This window comes from Centroberyx affinis, unplaced genomic scaffold, assembly GCF_046629955.1.
Source record: "Centroberyx affinis isolate AG114_WGS23_722 - 3 ecotype Tasmania unplaced genomic scaffold, CSIRO-AGI_Caff_v1 ptg001669l_1, whole genome shotgun sequence".
NCBI lineage: Eukaryota > Metazoa > Chordata > Actinopteri > Beryciformes > Berycidae > Centroberyx > Centroberyx affinis.
In genome coordinates this window covers 40,383-62,359 of record NW_027280093.1, presented here as the reverse complement: position 1 = coordinate 62,359, position 21,977 = coordinate 40,383, and the positions used below count along the sequence as shown (strand labels likewise).

The window sequence follows — 21,977 nt, the reverse complement described above, 5'->3', positions numbered from 1 at the left end:
ATGGAAAAGGAAGAAAAAATTACCAACGTCATTTGACCTGCAGCAGCAGTCATTATTTCCCACAGTTCCTAAGTCTGGAAAATATGCAACAACATACAAAAACAGCAACAACATGTAGCCTTCAAGCACCATGTAACAACAGTTTGGGGTTTGACCCGCCCGCGTGCCGGCACACATCCCATAGTTCCCACAGGGGGGTTAAGGCTATTCTGACCAACAGCTTGACATTGTGCTTAAATATATAAAAAAAAAAAATCAAAAACACATTCATACACTGGTGACAATGCAATGGTGAGTGGATGGGGGCACAGATATACATTACAGTTCCAACAAATGACAGGTTATGTCTTTGAAGTTTTTTTCTGGGCGTGACTGATGACTTGGTGTTTACAGGTGACTCCTACATCACACAGCAAGCCTGTTTTCACTGTCTACTAAGCAGCATAACTCTCCAGAGGCTGCGGTTCGGATCCATTATGGATGTTAGAATGACAGGAGTGGTCGGCAACCAGTTTGACTTGACTAACGTCAATCATTCAATACAACTACTGTCAGAAACTGACTGGCACTGTTCTGCTTCTGCTGTTCTCCCCATACCAGTGTGCTAGTGAAAATTTACTGGGTTTATTGGGATTTCTGTAAAGAGAGGGGCAAAGGGACAGATATAATAAGTTTTTAAAGCTGAAATCCAGGATTTTTCCAGATTTCCCACTTTGATGTTCAGACTACAACCCAACAACCCCAAAAGTATTATATTATCAATTAAATTATCAGAGAAGGTGTAGCAATATATGGCTAGTGATGGTGTAAATACTGTGACTTAACTGCAGCCTACAGTGTGTGCCACTAGCATATCAGTCAGGTTAGCCAAAAATTATTTTAGTGTAAGCTCTTTGGGTCGGCTAGTATGCCAACTAGCTAGCTGCACTTTCAATAGTGGTCTATGGAGAGCGTCTCCGACCATGGTAATACTGCCAATTGGTATTGTGCAACCTGACTCTATGGTCCAGATGGATAAAGCAACTATTTATTACTGGAAAAAGTCCCAGATTCCAGCTTCAAATGCCAGGAAGTAATAAACCAGGCTACAGGTTGTGTGTTACAGTATGTACCAGTGTAGATGGCTTTTTCATTGGTAACAGCAGCATGGAGTCAAAGTTTCCTCATATTATTGCCATAGTTCATCAAATAAATAAAGACAAACTGTTCCATACCCCTTGCAGCAATCACATCGTCTAATACTGAAACCATCTAATATGGGAACCTGACTGACTTCCCACTTTCGTTTGGCAAAGGGTAAGTATCTATTTGACTGGCGCTTTGAGGCTCAGTCATTTCACTGCCATACCACTGTGTTTTGAAGGCAGTTTGTTGGCTGTTCCTCCCTGACCCGACAGGCTCTTCATCCCATCAAAACAAGCCCTGAGCACCATGTGACCTAAACCCAGGTGTCAGATGCTTTATGCACATGATTCATCATTAGAAAGAAGAAAGACGCCTGCATGTTGTTTTGATGTTCCTCAGTGGATAATTCATTAAACTCAACTGCCTCATCATGTTGCCTAACAGTGCTGGGGAAAGTTACTTTTAAAAGTAATTAGTTATTTTACTTTATTACTTAGCTTAAAAAGTAACTAGTTATGTTACAACATTACTATTTAGTCAAAGTAACTCTGTTAGAGAACTTTTGTGTTACTTCAAAAACATGCCGCAGCAATACGGCTCGTGTTGCCGATCATTGTTTTAAAATGCAATGCAAGACTATACTACTGTTTTTAAAACAGTAAGCCAATCTCATTTACATAAAGCAGACTTAGATCGCATTTGTTTCAATTAGCAGCATTTTCGCTGCACAAGGTGCCACAGGATTTTCACCGTTTTCTACTCTTTATTTGCGGCAAAATTAACTGAAACAAAAATGAGACAAAAATGTAACATTCCAATTTTAAAAAGTAACCAATAATGAATTTCAAGAATTGAAAAACGAATGCGTTAAGTTACTACTTACAACAAAGAAGTAACTTGAGTACTCCAACGCGTTACTTTGTTACCCCCAACACTGTTGCTGAATTTTCCACTACAGGATATCGACCCAGGGTGCAGGTGTCTCTTTTAAATCGGCTCGCCTTGTGTATCAACCTGTTCAGGATTTAGGAAGTGCAACTCATTGCTCCACTTATTAAAAAACTACTGTCATCACATAAAGCAGATGCACTTGCATTGCAGTGACTAAGGGAGAGTCATACAGTCTCTGGTTAGTGAGTGATTGGATAAACATTTGCTGTAATGCCACAACAACACCATTTCTGATGCCATGACTGGATGTCATCATGCTCTATCAAACCTAGACATTTCACGTCATGTAGTTTGGCCAAAACAATCTTCCCAGAGGGAAGCAATTGGTTTGCTTGACATATGATTTCCAGATGAATGTGAATGTCTCTGAATGTTTCCTCTCTTGAACGTGTGGGAAAATGCGCTCAAGTTAAACAAGGATATATTTGTATGGTGATGCAATGCACAAGAAGCACAGGTGAAAAAAACAAAATCAAACAAGAGAATGGGACTCTGACAACATGTGGACACCGACAACATACGTGTCCCAGGCCCTGAGTCTTGTGACAGTGGTCCTCTTTTGGCGGGGGTGCTACAGTAACTACTGTAAAGTATAGGAGGTCAAATCCAGAGCAAACAAGCCACATACTTAAACGTTCTCTTCATGCATACTGTGGATGATTTAGCACCATCTATCATTTCTCTGCAAAGGCTTTTATTCTGTTCCCCGTTAATATGGCTCCATCCTCAAGTGGAGAAAAATTCCACCTCCAAGCATTTCTACCACATTGTTTCTTACAATGAAACCAATGGGAATGAAATGAAGATGAAGAGAACCTAATAATGAAGCAGATGATAAATAGTCGAGAATCTAGGTGGTTGGGCGAAAGCTCAGCACAACAGATTCATCTCCAGAAAAAGCTGTGGCTAAGCAGCAATCTTTTAGTTGACCTTTTTGTAGCAAGACATAAAAAACTGAGTTCCACGCTGTAGCGCCTCTAAAATTCATAATTCAGCAAAGTAAACCCAAAACGTTAAAGCTGATTCCAGGATATTTAAAAGCAAAGATCTGCATTAAAGTTTCATGGCTTTAAAAAACAATAGAGCTGGCACACAAAAGGTGTCAGTCAGCTCTTGTACGTGAGTGTGTGTGTGTGTGTCGTGAGCTCAAATAATTGAACAGTGAACTGAAGATTACAAATTAACCTTAAGAATGAATATTAACAGCAGACAGGCTAACAGAAGAGCTTTAAAAGGGATCAATGCCTTTGTGACAACCTCTATCTATATAGCTGGCATTTAAGCCAGGCCTAATCTTTGCAGTTACGGGTTAACCTGTCAGCTGCAATGTGGTTGTCGATTTGTTGGATGGTGGACAATTCATTTTAGTGACTAAGTGACTCTGAATCTCTCTAGTGTAATTCTAGTGTGTGAAGAAAAAATAGAGAGTGCAGTCTATTTGAAGAAGAAGAAGAGCGGTGACACCAAACTCTGTCATGACATGATGGGATGGTTTTGGCGGGTGACATGTTTTCTAACTTGCCATCTACCTTCATGAACAGGTTTTGTCTGTCTGTCTGTCTGCACTTGCCTCGCTCTGTGTGCAGGTTATTTTCAGCGGGGACAATAACAGCACGTCATCGTGTGTTGGGTGCTAAGTCCGTCTCAGGAAGGATTAGCACAAATCTTAATCGCCACGCCAAGTCGCATGGAAGTGGACTAAGGTGACGTCCTACACATCCCTCGGTCAAGCCAAGAGTCATTTTCAACAAAGTGCTGACACATAGTTGGACACATTGGGGAGTCCATAGTGTATAAAACAAGTGACAAAATGATCAATTACTGAAAATCATTTGGCAAATCTGAGTGTTGACAGCGTATTGAATCAGTAAAATCGCATTACTGTGAATGATAGCGAGGGTGAATTTCTTGTGTTCAAACAAAACTAGGTCACATATACCGTTGTACAACAGTCAAGTCTTATCTGCCACCAATATTTATGTTGACCTTGATGTTATCTACTTGATAAAAGCAGCTTGTTGATACCGACCAAACAAGAGTGGATGATTATCTACCTGGGGTTTCAGTGGAAATGACACACGGACATAAAAATATACAGGAAGGTAAAAAAAATTGTGATTGCTTTTACCTTTATCAGTGACGTACAAACAATAGCGCCGGCGTTCACCATGGGGTTGTGGGGCTTATCTGCAAAAGAACAAGAGCTCAGTTAACACGGTGTACAGGATCTCAGATCAAGGTGTAAACATTCATATACTGCATGTTCTGTGTCTATAGACAGAACAAACAATGTGACTTGATAGCAAGTATGGGTGCAGTTAAATCAAATGCATTTAGAGCACACCGATTCAAGATTGTTACTCACTATTGCAGATGAAATGTAGCTGTGGCTGCGTGGGGCCTGTAACATGTATGGATGATAGCGGCGAGATGTTTGTGTTTACAGTTTCACTTTGGGTTTGTTTACATATGGCATGTTGGCTATCACTTGGCAAACCCACTAATTCTCTGTGTGGAAGCCCTGTAGTCCTACTCATGTATTCTAAGATGTCATACAAATTGAGCTTTGTATTTCCATCCAACACTTTTTCCCCTTGTACAAGGATTGGCACAAAACAAATCCTGTCAAGAGAAACAGTCTCAGTCTCACAGATATGTGTGCTCAAAATATTCAACAAGCAGCATTGAGTCAAACTAATCATCCATCATGGTACCAAAGACACAATTGGCTTCAAGTAGACAGACAAATAAATAACTAACTACATACTTAAGGTTTTGTGTTCAGGTTAATCATCATGTTAGCTAGTGAGGTAATAGTGCCTTCTGGCCTATTTTCCACTCAGCGGAGTTCAACAAAGACAGTCTGACTGCAATCCATTTAAAAAGCTGAACTGAACTCTCACACACCTGAAGATTCTTGTGACTGTTGTGTTGGAAAATAAAAGGCTGCTGAACAAGAAGTCCCACATCCTGTCCACTCACTCGCAGTCTTTTTATTTAAAACACACACAAACGCTTCGGTCCTCAGATGTTCATTTTGTTCAGATTGACAGTGATAGTGGGCCTAAAAATAAATGTGTTCCCTGAAATGAGCCCCTCCCACTGAGCAATTTTACACTGATTAGCTGTTTAAAAGACACCTAAATGGTTATAGGTTTAAAAGTGAAAGTTTTACAGATGACTATTACTGTCTTAGACTACGTCTTCTGGGGTTAAGTAACAGAAATAAAGCATTATCTTGTACATATGGACTTCTCTGGTGCATATTTGTGATATTTGTTTAAATATGTTTATGCGTAAATTTATTGCTGGGTCTAAAATTGGGCTATATATAGCCAAAAAAGACCATAGGCTATATGAGAGCTAAAGCACATATTCGATTTTGAAATGATGTCTAGTGCTCAGTGGGCTCTTTCTCTTCCCTTCACAGGTTGTGGCTGGGTAAACTAAACAAGGAGGTGAGAGGAGGCCCGCCTGCCTCAGATCTGTGAAAGAGTACAAGCACAGCCGTTACATCACCTATGTTTCTTCACTGGCACATGATCCTCTTACACAACAACAAGAAGAGGTCCAAAAGCGAAAGGGTGAGCCTGGCAGAGCAGAGGCAAAACGCCCACACAGGATATGACGACAAGATGGACACGCTTTAAGTATCAGCCGGGAGATTAGAGGGTTTCCTCTAACTGGCAACAACCTTGGACTCAAATACCTAGGATCACATTTATCTTCGTGATTACCAGCACAGTAGGGCTGAACGATTTTGAAAAAATATCTAATTGCGATTATTTTGACTGATATTGCAATTGCAATATGATTTGCGATATTAGAGGGAATGATCATTTTTACATCATTATTCTCATTTTCATTGAAAAATGTATTCAAATTATTGTGGCGTGATTTTTGCGGGGATCTGTACCAAACAAAGATGTTTTCTTAAGTCTGTAGAATATGATGTGTAGGCCAGGACATCTCTGCAGCACGACAATATTTAATTTAAAATGGTGTTTTGACACACATTTCGCCTTTAACAAATGTTGTGCCTCCTGCGATTTGAAAATTGCAGTAGGTCATATTGCAATTTCGATAAAATTTTGATTAATTGTTCAGCCCTACCTGGCACCCTTGTTAAGCCCTACCTGGCACCCTTGTTAACCTCAATAGCTGAATGCACATTTAAAGAGAGTGTATATAAAAGGCAACCTACATAAAGGACTAACATGCAGACACAAGGTATATGCGTAAATGTGGATACAGACATATCTAGGGTCACATCATTTTGTACATATTTTCCAAACCAAGCTTCAAGTCTTCTTTTGTTAATTGTATCATGTAGATAATAAGATATTCTCTCTACCAATCTTATTTTCCGAGCTTCAGACTTTGCCAATTTGCTCCCTTATTTACAAACCATTTGCAAAAAAACAGCACTGAAGCTTTTAATCAACGCCTAGGCAGACCGCGTCGGGCAAAATAGCTTGGTGCGCCTGTGGAGCAGGGCTGCGTGGGTTAAAGACCGCTAATATCAGCTTTTCATCTGTGTTTTCCTCTGTCCCACAGTTCCTACCACATCAAACCGCATCAAAACAGGAAGGAAAGCCTGCCTTCTGCTTGATATGATTGGCTGCCTGGCCCAAGTGTGACACTGACGAGCGGTGTGACTCCGCACCTTGCCCTGAAAAGTAGAATTTTTTTTTTTAACTTTTATGCGTGCCTAAAAACCACCAGAAAAACGTGACGCGCGTCACAAGAGGAGAGCGCGCGCCAGGTGCACCGTACCATAGGAAAACAATGGTTTTGGTGGCTGTTGTCACTAGCTGTTTGCAACCAGAGGATGTGATTCAGATTAAATTGTACTATAATCCAAATCCATTTTTGGCTCAAGGATTGCACCTCTAACAATGTTCACATGTATTTCCACAAAGACATTAGGAAAGATTGATTGCTTTGACACAGCCAGTCCTTGGCTCTTCAGGCGCTCACAAGCAGAAGAATCCCATTTTACGACATACTGAAACCCACTCTCCATCCAAATATGCACAAGTAAAACTGACCTACAAATGACGTACAAACCCAGCCTTCTCCTTTTAAAAAAACGAAAGTTCTGCTTGTGAACAGCGAGGCGGATCTGCGAGCGTACGGGAATTCAAGACGTTGTTCAGCTGAAATAAAAAAATCCGTCTCCCTGAAGCAGTTTTCCTCTCAAACTCTTCTCAACCAAAACCCCTAAAAGCTCACCGTCCTCGTCCAGGAAGAGCTTGTTGAAGCGCAGCCCGCTGGGTTCCTTCCCAATGAAACTGTGCACATATTCTGTGCCGTGGTCGTGAACAGCGATGGCGTACTTCAGGGGCTTGACACAGGACTGCAGACAGAAGGGGACTTTGGTGTCTCCGACTGTGTGTCTAGGGAAAGTAAAAGATAAGAGCAGGGATACTTCAGGGATGACCTTAAACAGAAAAAAATATAATTTACAGATTTGGAACGAGTACCTAGAAATGACTAAAAGCGGCAGGGACTATGCATCTTTGTGTAATTTCCTTTATTATTGCTATTATTATTTTTTTAGTCAGTAGTGGACAGTTGTAGCCTACTGGGATGGGACTGGGGGTAGGACTGGGTGGTGGGGTGGATTGGGAGGATGAGTAGGAGAGACCAGGGGGTTGGGAAAGGGGAGGGCGGTTTTATATTTTGTATATTATATGATGATCTTGTATTATGTATACCAGAACATTTTGAAAATTCAATAAAGAGATGTTTAAAAAAAAAAAAGCGGCAGGGAAATTAATAAATGCAGGGCAAGATATCATTGTCCATTCATAGAAAACTAAGAGGTTTTACTGGAAGTCATGAGCATTGATGACACAGCGGGCGGAAGCACATTGCAGCATGATAACGAAATCAAATTGTCCGTTCAGTCCTTGTGCTATCTTTATGACTTCCTCTGTTACACAAAACACAACTCATACACTGACATACCGGAATTTTACAATCACCAATCAACTGTTGACATCATTAAGGTACACCACTAACACTCAAGATAAGCTTTCCCTTGCACTTGTTTGGTGTGAAGTGTGTTCTGGGAAATACTTGAGTACAGCACAGCGTCCATGTGGTATTTAAGATTAAAACGCATACATTTTTCGGTAGGGATTATGTTAAGGATTATCTAAAGGGGTGAAATTTTGTCTTGTTTTACTTACTTTTATATGGTGAAAGGTTTCTGTATTGGCACTGAAGTTGAATAAAACTGCCTTATTAGCTGGCTTATGTTAGTAAATTGGCAAATAATTTAGCTTGCAGCTAGTGGTACCAGTGATTTCAAACAGGAATGGTAACAAGCCATTTTAAGGGTAGTGGAAAAACAACCCCTTTTTCCCCAAATAATGTGAAAACTGCCTGGCAAAAGGAGAATAATGAACTAAAATTGAAAAGCGCACCGTATCCCTTTAATGCTTGGTCCTGCTCACGGTCTGTCTTACCTTTGTCCATCAACCGTACACAGAGAGACGGCCCACAGGTCAGGGCTGAATTTGGCAAGCTGTGGGATGTAGTCAGCAACCTGAGGAGAGAGGGGGATAGCTGGATTTGTGCAGGCACAGCGGTGGTTCACCTTACACCGCTGATGTCTGCTGAGGCTCGGGTTTCAATGAACAACTGACACCACTGACTGACAGAAGGTCAAACCCTCAGCTGAGGATGTTGCCATTGAAGGAAAACTCCCTCACCCTTGGATACTCATAAAACATACAGACTTAACAGTGTCAACGATGCCCTAAATAAGAAGACATGGATGCGACAGTGTTTTTGAGGGATTATTTCCTGGTAGAGATTTCCATTTCTGCCTGTGGGTGACTGACAGTATGCAGAGCGTAACATAATGGGCACACTGATATGAAAACACTCAACTCGGGAACAATGAAATTATGATAAAACCAAATTAAGGCTTCATAGTTACTGTGATGGATTATCTATCTCAGGCAATTTTCAAGTCTGTGGAAGTTGTTTTTCATACTGTACAAGAATGAAAGGCAGCAAATGGCTTCTTCTGAAGGAAGGAAAACAAGCCCTGATGTCTCCAACTATGCTGACTGCGCAGACTCCAACAGCAATAATGTAGAGGGGCAATCTAGATGATTGGCACAAACTTAAAAACACCAGTATTATCCTTTCAAGTATTAGAGTGGATTTTTCCTTTATGAGTCTGGTAACAGAGTGTTCAAGGCCAGTGTGTTTTGTTCCTGGTCCTCAGGATCCAGAGCATTGCTGGTTTTCGTTCTAGTCACCTAATCACGGACTGATTTACACCTGTGCAATTAACTACATGGCAGGATAGAAAACCAGCAGGAATCTGGGTCCTGGGGACCAGGATTCAAAACCACTGATCGAGGGTGAGCTGCTCTTATCTACTAGTATAATGGTTTAGCCTATATAGAATTGACACTTTTTAAGCTGGTTGTAATTTGAAGGAATATGATAGTGGATAGCAAGATGATAATGAATCTAGCCATGGATGGCCAACACATATGGCTGATAAAACTGTATGGGCCAAATAATGATGTTGCAATGGGAGAAAAAATAGACAGATTGCTCCACAACACACCTGTCCTCCAGACAGCTTTTTGGCACTCTCATACAGCTCATCAATATGGGAGGAGAAGGACTGGAAGTCTGGGATGACAAACTTCTTGCGGAAGGCCTGAGTGAGCAGGACAATGTTGCTCTGGACACACCTGATGGATAAACACAACAAATAGCACGCTGAAATACTGTGCTTCAACTATATAGAAGCATCACATCTACAGGTCGTCTTCTTTGGTCCAAACTGTAGTGGAAAGGTTTTCATGCATTTTTTATTTGGGTCATTTAGGTTCACACTGCCCAATTACAAGCAAACCACAGCTCTACTTGTGAGGCCGCTACTTGTGAGTTCATGCGACAAAAGTCGCATGAACTCACAAGTAGCTCGTATATTGAGGTTTTGGTGACCTGTCATCCCATGATGTTAGAGATTTTGGCCTCAGGGGGGAGTCAAAATAAATAAAATTCCAATCCCGGTACTTAAGATAAGCATGATGACTTGTCTGCGCTCTTTGCAGTAATTCATCTTCTTTGGTGTTCAAACAAGTCAAGAACTGGTATATCTGCTTCATTAAGAAATAGCTGAATATGAGCATCAGCTGAGTATGAGTTCATTCTGTTCTGCTAGGCTTTCCAAGCATGTGGAACTGCTGGCTATCAGATGTCAACATCCATCACCTTATACCCATAAAACCTTGCTTTGAGGTCGTTTCCTGTAGTTGGTTTGGATTATGTTTGCACTCCCAACAAACCAGACCGAGACCTGCTTTCCAGTCGGCCTTGGCACCATTGTTCGATGCCATCTGAGTTCGAATGGCATTGTTCTGACCTGGCCGAACGAACCAAACTTATGTAGTAAACACTCCAGAGTTTGAATAAACCATTCCAAACATGCTTAGTGTGAACATGCACTTAAGCCCTGGACTATTTGGACACAATGTATCTCAGTATGTTAATAATCCAGAGGGACTAGTCCTCGGTCACACAGCCATCGGTGACAGACCCACCAAGCTTGTTCCACTATCTTGATTTATTGCCTGTCCACACCCCTCACCCAGCAGATAAATATATATATATATATATATATATATATATATTGACTGGACAATGAGGAGAGAGACCATAAATCAAGTGTTGGGTGAGCAGTTGGACTGTGTGGCTCAATCACTTGCGTTCAGTGTCGTGTGTAGGAATGGGGAAGTGAAAACATTGTGGACCATATTCTTGCTGCATTTATGAATGGGAGGGCTCACCAAGAATCACTGTCAGCTCACATGACCAGTGGACTTCCCTGTGATGTAAGGGGATAAGCCACACTTACAAGAATTTGCATAAAAAGCCTTTTTGCAGAAGGGGTTTTCTGTTCATTTTTAATTTGATGTGAAGGTTTACACAGTCGTTAATCTGGGTTGAATAATGTTGCAACTTTCCTAAAAACAGACCTTTTTGGAGATGTAAAGTTTTCCATCAGGTTGTAAAATGTCTTTTGGGGCGCAAGAGAGTACAATTTTTTGGGAAACGAGACAGAAATTGACGCAGAGGTGGGTCCGTGTGGCGGAGGATAACAGCCGCTACGAGACTTACTTCTTGAATAGATGTCTGTCCAGCATCACGCCATCGGATGTGTTCTTCAGGGTGACTTTGAGGGTTTCCATGCATTCCTTCAGTCGGGGGTCTCCGGTGCGTAGCCCAGTAGCTTTAAGTGCCTGAAATTAAGAATACTTATAAATACAGCTGAAAAGGAACATTGTAAAAACAAAATACTCATGGGTAAAGAGGCTAACAAAGACATCAGTTTAACTCCATGCTAGTTGTGACCCCGAGTCACGGGGTTATGTGACCACTGGGATCCCATTGGAAACGTGATGCGTTCAGAATCAAGTGTGTTAAGTGGTGATTCAGCTGTGACTTTAGTGTGAATCATCAGCTGCTTTCAATCTGCAGAACTTACTGTGATGAACTTGTGAGCGGGAATCTTCTCTTGGCCTTCTGCGATTGTGTAGAAGAGCAAATCCTCCAGACTGGGAAGAATGCCTGCGTTTCTTCTCCTAGGTTGGCAGGTGCAGACACACACACACACACACGTAAGATAAGCAGCATTTCCATCAATGCTAAAGTACTTATCCTATACCTATACTAAAAGTCTCTAGGTGGGAAATACTTTGAGCAGTTATAATCCAGCCAAGTTTATTATACAAGATTAGGCTACACACACTTAACACTGCAACAAAGAATAACAAAGACCTAAATAACCTTAGAATAAGTGATCGAACATTGTAAATAAACATTTTTTTATGAATAATTATTTAATGAGAATATATTCCTACATTCTGTAAGTTTTAAAACTCATTTGGCTTATCTTTGGTGTGGGAGTCAATAATTCAAAAGAACATTATATGGGTTAACTAGCCTAAATGCATTATGTATTCCAACAGTAAATCTAGTAGTACTGTAGGCATGGTTAATATGTGCAGCATGGTTGCCCTTTTAGCATGAGCTACAACAAAGTCCTTCTCCTACTTGTGTGTCTTGCCAGCATAAACTTATCTGGTGGCTGTTGACATAGTCTTATCACATTAGAGGGGGATTTGGCACACATTAGAAATATGGCATGCAAGTGTTTGTCGTGTGTGTGTGTGTCTGTGTTTCTACAACAAAGTTATCTTTATTATGCATGAAGCACAGAATACAGTGTACCCTGTTGGCAGCGCGCCCTGGCAGACCAACCGGTAGCAAAGCTGTGATGCTATTGCTAGGCTAACTGTTAGCGAAGGCCAATGGATGGTAGCACTTATGCAACACTATATTTACTGTTGCAGAACATGTTAAAACTCAAGTTATGGCTCCAGAGAAATGAATTGCCTTTCAGGGTGTAGCCCATCGCACACAGGCTAGGATGTGTGTGCGTCTGTTTGCATGTTATGGCACCTGCAGCTTTTGACTCATGCCAAAACAAAGCATAAACCTTAGCCAAACCACACAATTTTTTCCACACTGTAAATAACTCTATGACAAACCCCTCAAGGCATAGGGAGAACAAAGACAACACATGGTGGAAAATATAAAAAATAAGAAGGGAGGAAAGGTATGAGGAGAACATGCAGGGAAGTCAAAGCACTAACATAACAGCTACAGACTAGCTTAATTTCTTTATTAAAAAAGGAAATGTAAAATGAGTCATATACTTACACACAGAACATGTAAAGCAGGCAGAATGATTGAGAGAAAAAAAGAAACATGCCAAGGAAACATTACCATACAATTAGACATGACACTGACAAACGGTAACATGCAAAGGTCTGCAGACACACACACTTTGTTATCGTTTCACATTCTACTGACAGAGAGCAGACATTTTTTGCACGCTTGCCCACCAACTTACAGTTGTTACTAACTCAGAAGCACTGCACTACGACCACAGAATTTAATAGATTACAGTGTTTTGAGGCCCACACAATTGATTTAAAACTTTTAGTAGTGATTTGCAGTAGTGGCGGGAAGACCGATGCTTTAAAACCTGAGTCTACAACTTGTTTAACTACGGAATTCTAACATCATGCAGAATCTCACAAATATGCAAGATTCTGGGGAAACTGCTTCAAAAAAAGTAGTTATTTTCTATCACCATATGACAAACTTACTCTAGGCCTACGTAATGACACTTGAGACTGTATGAACCTGCGTCGGCATTTGCGCGGATGATTTGTAGAGAGGAAAGGAAAATGTCGAGGTGACCGCCAGCAAACAAAACGACTACAGCCACCAAAAATGTGAGAAACAAGGCACTTGCTCTAAAAGAGTACTGCAAATCCCAAATAATTGCTTACGATTCAGACAATTAATACTCTGCAGATTTTGTCCACACACACTGGTGACTGGAAAGACACTGGCAACGATCATATGAAGTTAAAGATCCACTTGAAAAATAAACTTGTGTGCAGAGTCAGACATTCCAGTAGAGAAAAAAAATGAACAGTGGCGTCCTTTCGTCGTCCAGCAGTGCAAACAAGGAGGAGCCCGCGCTCAGAGCAGCCTCAGGAAGGTGCATCCACTCCAGGTCTTTGACACACACATACGGACGCTGCCCTGACCAAAGTCTGTGGCAAGAAGTTCAGCATTGCTGTGAATGAAACCACTGACAACCGGGATTGCTTTGTTTTATACACACAGTTTTCTGATAGCAAAAAAAAAATAAAAAAATTGAGAAAAAACATAACAGAATTTGAGAAAAAAGTAAGCAGATTTTACAGGGCCCTAAGTGGTGCATCAATTAAAGATAGGTTCATTGGATTCACCTTTGTTAAACTGACAGTTTCGTAGCCAGCTATCACTTTGGCTCATTAAATGAACTACTGGCCCAATGAATGAACAAGTCACTCACATTTGTACCATTCATTTTGAGTGCCACTGCCTGCTTGCCTGAACGATTTGCTCAGTCCGATACAGAAACTATCCCATACACCAACAACTGAACCGCTGAACAAACTGAACATACTGTGCATGCGTCATGAAGTAGTGTGCTGTTTGGGGGTCACGATTAAACAAGGACATTTTGAGAATCTGTTACAACTGTGGCCATTTTTTTGGAGAGTAGCCAGCCATTACTAAAGTCATTGCTAATATGGGCAGATAACAGCCGTTTTTGTCCTGAACGTTTCATGTTTGCAAGCACATTGTCTCTTAGAACTGTACAGAGCGCAGTCCAACCACAGACACCGACTGATTTGAAATTTCGGTCCAGTTCCATCAGCAAACCAGTTTGACTCTAACTTTGACTTTAAAGTATTGGTCAAATGAACCATTGATACATGAATCGACTCATCGCTAATTTGCATTGAAAAAGTGCCCTACAATACCATCAATGAGATCAGTCTTCATGTCTCCATGGATTTTGGCCACGTAAACACTGCCCTCCCCTACTGCATGTTGACTCACACGTACAACTGGCGGCAGTTCGTGTCCGGAGTCAGACCAGGCCCGAATTCCTGGAATGCCCTTGTCATTAGCCTTGCCCAGGCCTCCGTGGCTCACGGATTAATAAAGCCAACATCCTGGCCTGTTCACACGCTGGTCATGACACAGCAGCACGGCCTGCAGTGGGACAAGCTCAGCTCAGCCCAGATGAGGAAGCCAAATACAAGGCAAAAGGGTAAGACTAGCTGAGAAACTGTTCAGAATTTGTCTATCCAAACAATTCTCAGGTATTAGCACCCTTGTGGCTGAATTTGAATGTTCCAGTGAATCTGCACGCTGAAAGGCCCAACGTATTTCAAGAAGCAACCCATAAAACTGATGCATTCTTTTCCAGAGTTAGTGTTTCTGGTCCAATTCCCTGAGGCAGGAGCCATACTGCATATCATCCACATCAGCACTTCTAATTCTAGGAGTCAGTCTGCACCTCCTCCCTCCCTTCTCTTCTTGTTCTAGCACATCTTCTGCTTTCCATAGAGTAAACACTCCATGCACAGCCATGGTAACAGTGTCTGTACATGCGCAAACACACTCAGATTTTCAGATTAGCTCCACTAAAATGTTGTCCGTCAGGCATGCCTAATCCAGAGGGAGTGTTATTGACCCAACATCTGTCGCCAAAAACTGCCCTTCCATTCAGAGCAGTGCAATTGAGTTACAAGGCAATCCGTACCAACAATCGCTTGGTGTGTGCTTGGCAGGTTCTTGCACCTTGCACTGACATTTTTGCTGCAGGCAGGTGAATTAAGGACGGGTGAATTAAGGTGGAAGGAAAAAAAACAAAAAAACACCACTAGTGGCATCCCTGGCTCCTAAATTCAAAATTGAGGTCAAATTCAAACGTTACAGAAGAAAGTATCTACATGTGCAAGCATGTTCACTCCCCAAGGGTTTCCTGGAGCAAATGGGTTTGAGAAATCATTCATGTTCTGACATAGCTCTCAACATATATAAGGTTTGTTTTTCTGTGCATCACTTGTAATAAATAGAGACAAAACACTATTGTATTTGTTAGGGCTGGACCCGAATATTCGACAATTCGTTCGTTGGGTAGGTATTCGGTTTTCAATTTTGGGATTCGGATATTCGTTTTTTTAAATGTCATTTTTCTCTCTCTCTCTCTCTCTCTCTCTCTCTCTCTCTCTCTCTCTCTCTCTCTCTCTCTGAATTAAAGGCCTGTCCCATATAGATGCCTGTCCCATGTATAGGCCAGTTGAGTTCAGTGTTAGCCTGTGCTATTAATTGAAGTTTTATGTATGTTAAGTATGTTTTCAGCGCTGTGTTTTTGTGAGGAGGAACTGTGACTATGTGTGAACTTTGTCGGGTGAACTGTCACCCCCCCCCCCACCCAGCCGAAGCTTCGAATATTCGCTGTTGATTACTACCGAAGCTCCGAATCCCAAAAAATGGTATTCGGGACAGCCCTAGTATTTGTGTTACAAGAGTTGTGAAAAGCTCATTAAACATCAACAAGTTCTAATCTGTGAAGGAAGTGCATTATGCGTTTGTGGAGTGAACACTTCCTGCCCTAAACCACTGTATGTTGCCCGATAGTGGCACTTTATTGATCCAAGGTTCTCAATTTGCCCTGTATATTTCGCACTATATTATGCTGCACTAAGAGGCCACGACTCTCTCCACATTTGTGGGACCAGAAAATCCCCTCTCCTGTCGGAGGCAGATGGCTCAGTCCAGTTGCTTCCGAGTCACTGCTCACTAGTGTGAGCGAAACACTTTGGAGTTCCCTGGATACGAGGTAAAGTGTGGGTGGTGTTTTTAAAATCCCACTTGGTCTGAAAAAGTTACCTTTCCGTGGGATTAGAGCATGATATTGATGGCAAATATATTATTATTCATGTAGTGCCCACTCAATGTTCACTTTGAATGTCAGTGGTCTTCACATATTCATGTACTTAAATTCCCCATGAAATGAACTCCCATTAGCCTACTTTTATTACCTGGAAAACAGAGTATCTTTCATGGTGACCTCATGCTGCACTAGCACTTAATAATTTCTAATCAATAAAAACAGACTCTCTCTCCCTGACTCATATTCCATTGGTTTAGACTTTTGATTGATTCCTCACTGTGTTATGTCCCGCCCCAACATCCTGTTTCAACAGGAAATGTATCAAAGCAAGGAAGCAAACATCAAATCCTCTACAACTTTCTTAACTGGCCTTTCACTAAGATTAGTGCTCAAAAATTAGGCTTTGGGTCAACCAGCGTCATTTTTGCCATAACAAATGCCTTTTTACAGGCTAATGGCACACTTAAGCTCTCACTATAAAAAGACCAGAAAGGGTGACAGCATGGCCTTGAAGTTAGAATGTCAGACTGGAGGCTGAGAGGGTCACACATGCAATCCTTTGCATCAAGTGTTCATTATTGAAATGCCTCTGTGCAAGGCACAGAGCCCTGGTTGCTCAGATGAACTAGTCAGTGGTCTTAAGATTCGAGTATCTGGCCTGAGAGCATGATGGGTCTTACTCAGCGTCACACCATTGACTAAAAACCAGACTCGATCTCCTGTCAGGCAATAAGCCAGGAGTTGGCACTCAGACTAGAACAGCCTTTCACCCTTTCACATAACACTCTCATGTGCAGATAATAACAGTCATTTGTCTGTTTTTTTGACAGCAGCTTAATCCTTTCCACCTCCACCCATTAAAGCTGTAACTGATCACCCAAATGGCTTAAGATATATGGCTCTGGGCCAAATCGGCTCTTACAAACGTGTGTGTAGCGTTAATAAGGTGATCGCGAATCGTGAAAAAGTGCTGAATCATGGCGAAGGATGCGTAATGTAAACACGTTGCTCCATTGCAAGTGAAAGACTAGAGATAGTTCTTCACTCAACTCCATCTATTTCACAGGTACCTCAACTGTTTCTCAATGCACAGGATGTAAAAATCATATTTACTTCTGTGGCTCATACGACTGTGTTCAGCTTGAACCACCATCAATACTCTGATACAGACAACACCACCAACATGTGTATCAACACTAATTAAATAGTTACAAAAACGTTTGGCTCATGAAACAGGAGTCTGTTCTGGAAAACTAGAAACAGAAAGTTTCCAAGCTGAGGCAACGAGGGCAATGACGCATGAGCAGCTGAACCAGGAGGTGAACATGTATGTGCACACGGCATCGCACACATTTTCCAAACACTCCGGTTCAGGCTCTGACGAAGTTCTCCTTGTTTATCCCTCCAGCTAGGAGAGTGGAGACCCTACATTCCCTTGTTGTTTTGAATGTACCACAAGCTCCATGCATGGTCGTCTGAAATGCAGTCATTCAGGGTCCAGGGTTATGAGACGTGTCATCAGCGAAGCAGCACGATCGGACAGAAGCTGCATTCATAACAAGACCCAAAGAAGACTGTGGTTATGAGAAGCTGACTTGGGGGTACAACCTTCACATCCGCAGGGCAAATTTAGCACCCCAGTTCGTGTTTTGGCGAGGACACGGTCCTGTCCTTGTGTGTCCCCATTTTGAGGTCAGAAACACCCCAGTCGTCTTGGCTGCATCATTAAAGTCAACCGGCTTCAAAGGAAACACATGGAATACAGGCACTGCAAAAAAGAGCCAGCTGGCAGCAATGTATATATTGCTTGAATTGTTTTGACCCAAGCAATGTGAAATGGTCTATGAATGATTTAAATGAGGGCAATCGTCCAACAAGAAAGAAAAACACCAGTATTTTCCAAAACCACTGGTAATTTCATGCATTATAGGATCACACTGAACAATTTGAGGTTAGTTTGAATGCAGCCAACAAAACAGAACTGGATCCAAACCTTCCACTGTAAATCTAAATAGATTAAAAAAAAATCCACAGTGTTGTGCTTTGCTGTCCATCCATACTCAACTAGAAGACAAGATTTTGCCCTTTTATCTGAACAGATGAGTTCCGCAGCAGTAATGGGCTTTAGGTGTTTATGAATGATATAAATGAAAACACTTTTCATAACAGTGTTACAAAACTACTTCACAGACCACAGTAATAAGACAGTAATGTGAGCTTATGCTTCATGCTCATTCTTTGATCCTATAGATCTGCAAAAATATTATTAATGTAATTCCTGATAAATGTAGTCAAACATAACTGCAAAAAAATTATTCATTTAGCCTCACAGCTTGACCTACAAAAGCTGAAGGTGAGTTACATAAACCATACAGTACACAGTGAGGAGACTGCCTGATCCGGACAATACTAGCAAACAGGCCAAATAAATTTTCATTTTTCAAATTACTACATTTCTGGTGGCAGATTATTTAACTTTTTTTTTTTTACAGCCTAACAATACTTTATCTCTCTAGCACTTCCTACGCAAAATACCAAGTGCTTTACAGTTAAAAGTAGGCCTATAAAAACACACAGACATACACAAATCGGGCATACATAGACATACACAGGGAGAGTTATAAGCAGCAGCAAACGTGGACACATAATGTCCATGTCATGGATAAACCATGACTTTTTTTATATTAGGTATTTTTATTTCTCTGTTTAGCTGTCAAATGAATCAGCAGAAGCCCAGAATATAGTCCATTTGTTTTTTATTTTGTTTTTCTTTTTTAGGTGGTGGTGGTTAAGTAAGTAGGCTACTGTAAGGGCAGGAAATTGTCAAACTGGAGGAGTGTGTGACCTGCTGTCAGGCCCAGTGTGAGTCACTGGGTGGGAGGTCAGAGCAGAAACCCCTGGAAGCCATACAGGCCCAGTCACAAGTAGACTGAAGTCAAACACGGCTCAACGACTGTGTGAATCACAACAGACAGGGATGTAAGGTCTAAACAAAAAGCTGGGTCAATTATGGAGCAGTTGGTGATCATCATAACCACCAATATGAAAAGAGATATTTTAGCAAAGCATTCCTTTCCCCATGCCTCAAAAAAAAAAAAAAAAGACCCCATACTCCCATATAGCCTATCATACATAGGCCTAGTTAATATGGGGGTGTACTGTGAGATTTAGGCCTATGTCAGCCTAGAAAGATGGATAACCTCTGCTGTCTACACTTTGGTTTTTAATGGTTTACCCTCCACTCCATCCCTGCTATCAGGCCTAATGCTGCGCGCACACGGCTTTTTGTTTCACTTTCAAACCGACGCACCGTGTTGCCGGTTATCTGCACAGGAACAGACAACCGACATGCTGCAGACCATTCAAGGCCTAACTGCGTTCAGTCTGGTTTAGCCTACCGCGCCTGCATTTTGAAGGCTATATACGTATTTACTTGGCATGAAGCCAGTGGAGGCGGCGCCTGCTGTGGAAAAAAACCCATTTCTCTTTTTGTAGCCATTTCTTTAGAGATTAGATAAGTCTATTAGGCCAATGCATCTGTTCACAAGCAATAATGGGGACTATTGTTTAGGGAAAATATTGATTACGTTAATGCGTGCTGGTGTTAACTAATGCCACATACCTAGTAATAATACCCTGTCTTTAGGCAAGCCGACCGCATACATCCACCGCTCGCGCCTGCGTGCGTCATGACTTACAGACGGCCATACCACGAATTAGTGAGGCATTAGTCAGACAGTTTATTCACCAAGCCGGTAACGGAACACCTACTTGTCGCTGGCTGGTTCATTGCCGGCAGCATCCTTCTTCACTTGCTCGTCCAGCACCGCGCCTTCAGTTTTAGTGCAGTACGGCCGGGCGGTGCGCAGCACGGCGGGGCGGTGCACACCGGCATGAAGGACCTTCAGTTTAGATACGGCTCTGGCATCAAAGGAGGCGGTGCTGAAGCAATAATGGACCGGTAACCACGTTTTATGTCTGGAGCCGGTCAAGGGGCGCTTGAGACTGGTTTGAAACAACTCCTTCAGCACTGCCGAGAACCTAAAATGTAACATTTCAATCCTGTCGAGCAATTAAAAGGAAAGTCTTGATTCCAAATATGTCCGATAGCGACGTATTACAGCAGCGATGTTCTTAGGTCCGACCACGTTGTCTGTCTCAAAGGCAATGACTCACAGACGCCGGCGTCCTGCAATATATGGAGCCGCAGGTTCACGCCCCTGCCTCTCCTATTGGTGGAAATTCGGTGATGCGCGTGTCCAAAAGATGGTGGATGACGCTCTGAAGTTGGCTATTGGATTGCCATTGTGTCATTCAATGCCTGCGTATTATTTTGTATTTTTTTATTTTTTACAGTAGGGCGATTGCACTACTTGGCCCAGACTTTGGATCCCATTCGTTTTTAATCATGAGTAGTTCTCCGGTGAAAATTCCTGAAAAATCCTTTTTATTCCTTTGGATCCCATTAAATTCCAGTAAACCAAGCTGTCATGCTATCTGTTCTCATGTCTCTCTGTTTTTATCTGCTCTTTTATTGAATTTGTTGAACATATTTGTTTTGTAAAGCACTTTGTAACAGCTGTTTGGAAAATTGCTATGTAACTGTTGATTATTATCATTATTATTATTATTATTATTATTATTATTATTATTATTATTATTATTATCCTATTATTATCCTATTATTATTATTATTATTATTAGTAGTAGTAGTAGTAGTAGTGGTAGTATTTAATGAACCATGTTACCCTCTTTTACCCTGGATTCACAGTTTATACCCTAGGCAGGCATATTGGTGAACCAAATCTCTGAATTTAATCTTATTCTACTGTTTCTCTGGATAACAGTGTAAATTGAATCCTTAAGATGTAAACCAAAAATGATGAAGTCAGTTTTAGACCTGCTCACTTCAAAATGCCCACCCATACTGCCACCTACAGAATGCTGAATCACTCCTTTGATGCTGATTAATAGCCTTTTTCAGAAAGTGGAAAAGTGGGCAAAGTATTTCTCCTACATCAGTATACCTAAAAATCCACAAATTTATACTTCTTACTCTGTTTGAATGGGTAGTCCCCACACAGTAGAGTAGTATAAAACATCATCATTGATGCCAGAGCTCTAGAAAGAAGCTCTTGCTCTTTGATTCTGAGGGACTGACAGCAAAACCTGACATTTACTCCTGATGTTTTAGATTGCTGAAAATGTTTCTGCTATAAAAACTCCATTGTAGCTGAAAGAAATATCTCATTGTCTACATTTGGAATAAGAAAAATACATCAACAAACAACAAAATGGGCCCATAAATGCACAGGTACATGGCCAGTAGCTGTTATTTTAACTGTGTTAAAGTGTTTTAGGATGGAGTTTTCCTTTAACATATGCAGTGAAGAAAAGTAATTGTGTGTGTTATCCCAAACCTAGACATGCACATGTGTTGACAATGACACATCCTTACTTAAGAGTGGTTTTGTGACAGTCCTGAGGCCCCTGCAGCTTGGAGCTTGGTGTTATAAGAGTGTGGACTCTTTTGGTAGTTTTGGAA

At 41.4% G+C, this 21,977-nt stretch overlaps 1 protein-coding gene across 3 annotated transcripts in view; it reads right to left on the bottom strand.

Moving 5' to 3' along the window:
* The window catches only part of glsb (glutaminase b), a 44,815-nt gene extending 24,231 nt beyond the window's left edge, over positions 1-20,584 (bottom strand). For 2 of the 3 annotated variants that reach the window (XM_071528408.1, XM_071528411.1), the window contains exons 1-7: positions 20,204-20,584; positions 11,603-11,699; positions 11,236-11,357; positions 9,674-9,803; positions 8,553-8,632; positions 7,312-7,475; positions 4,205-4,263 (exon numbers count right to left, since the gene is read on the bottom strand). In XM_071528408.1, coding sequence (XP_071384509.1) covers positions 4,205-4,263; positions 7,312-7,475; positions 8,553-8,632; positions 9,674-9,803; positions 11,236-11,357; positions 11,603-11,699; positions 20,204-20,487 — 936 coding nt within the window. In that variant the 5' untranslated portion in view covers positions 20,488-20,584. The remainder of the gene's footprint in view (positions 1-4,204; positions 4,264-7,311; positions 7,476-8,552; positions 8,633-9,673; positions 9,804-11,235; positions 11,358-11,602; positions 11,700-20,203) is intronic. The other variant, XM_071528410.1, reaches the window with a different exon arrangement.
* Between the last annotated feature and the right edge of the window lie 1,393 nt (positions 20,585-21,977).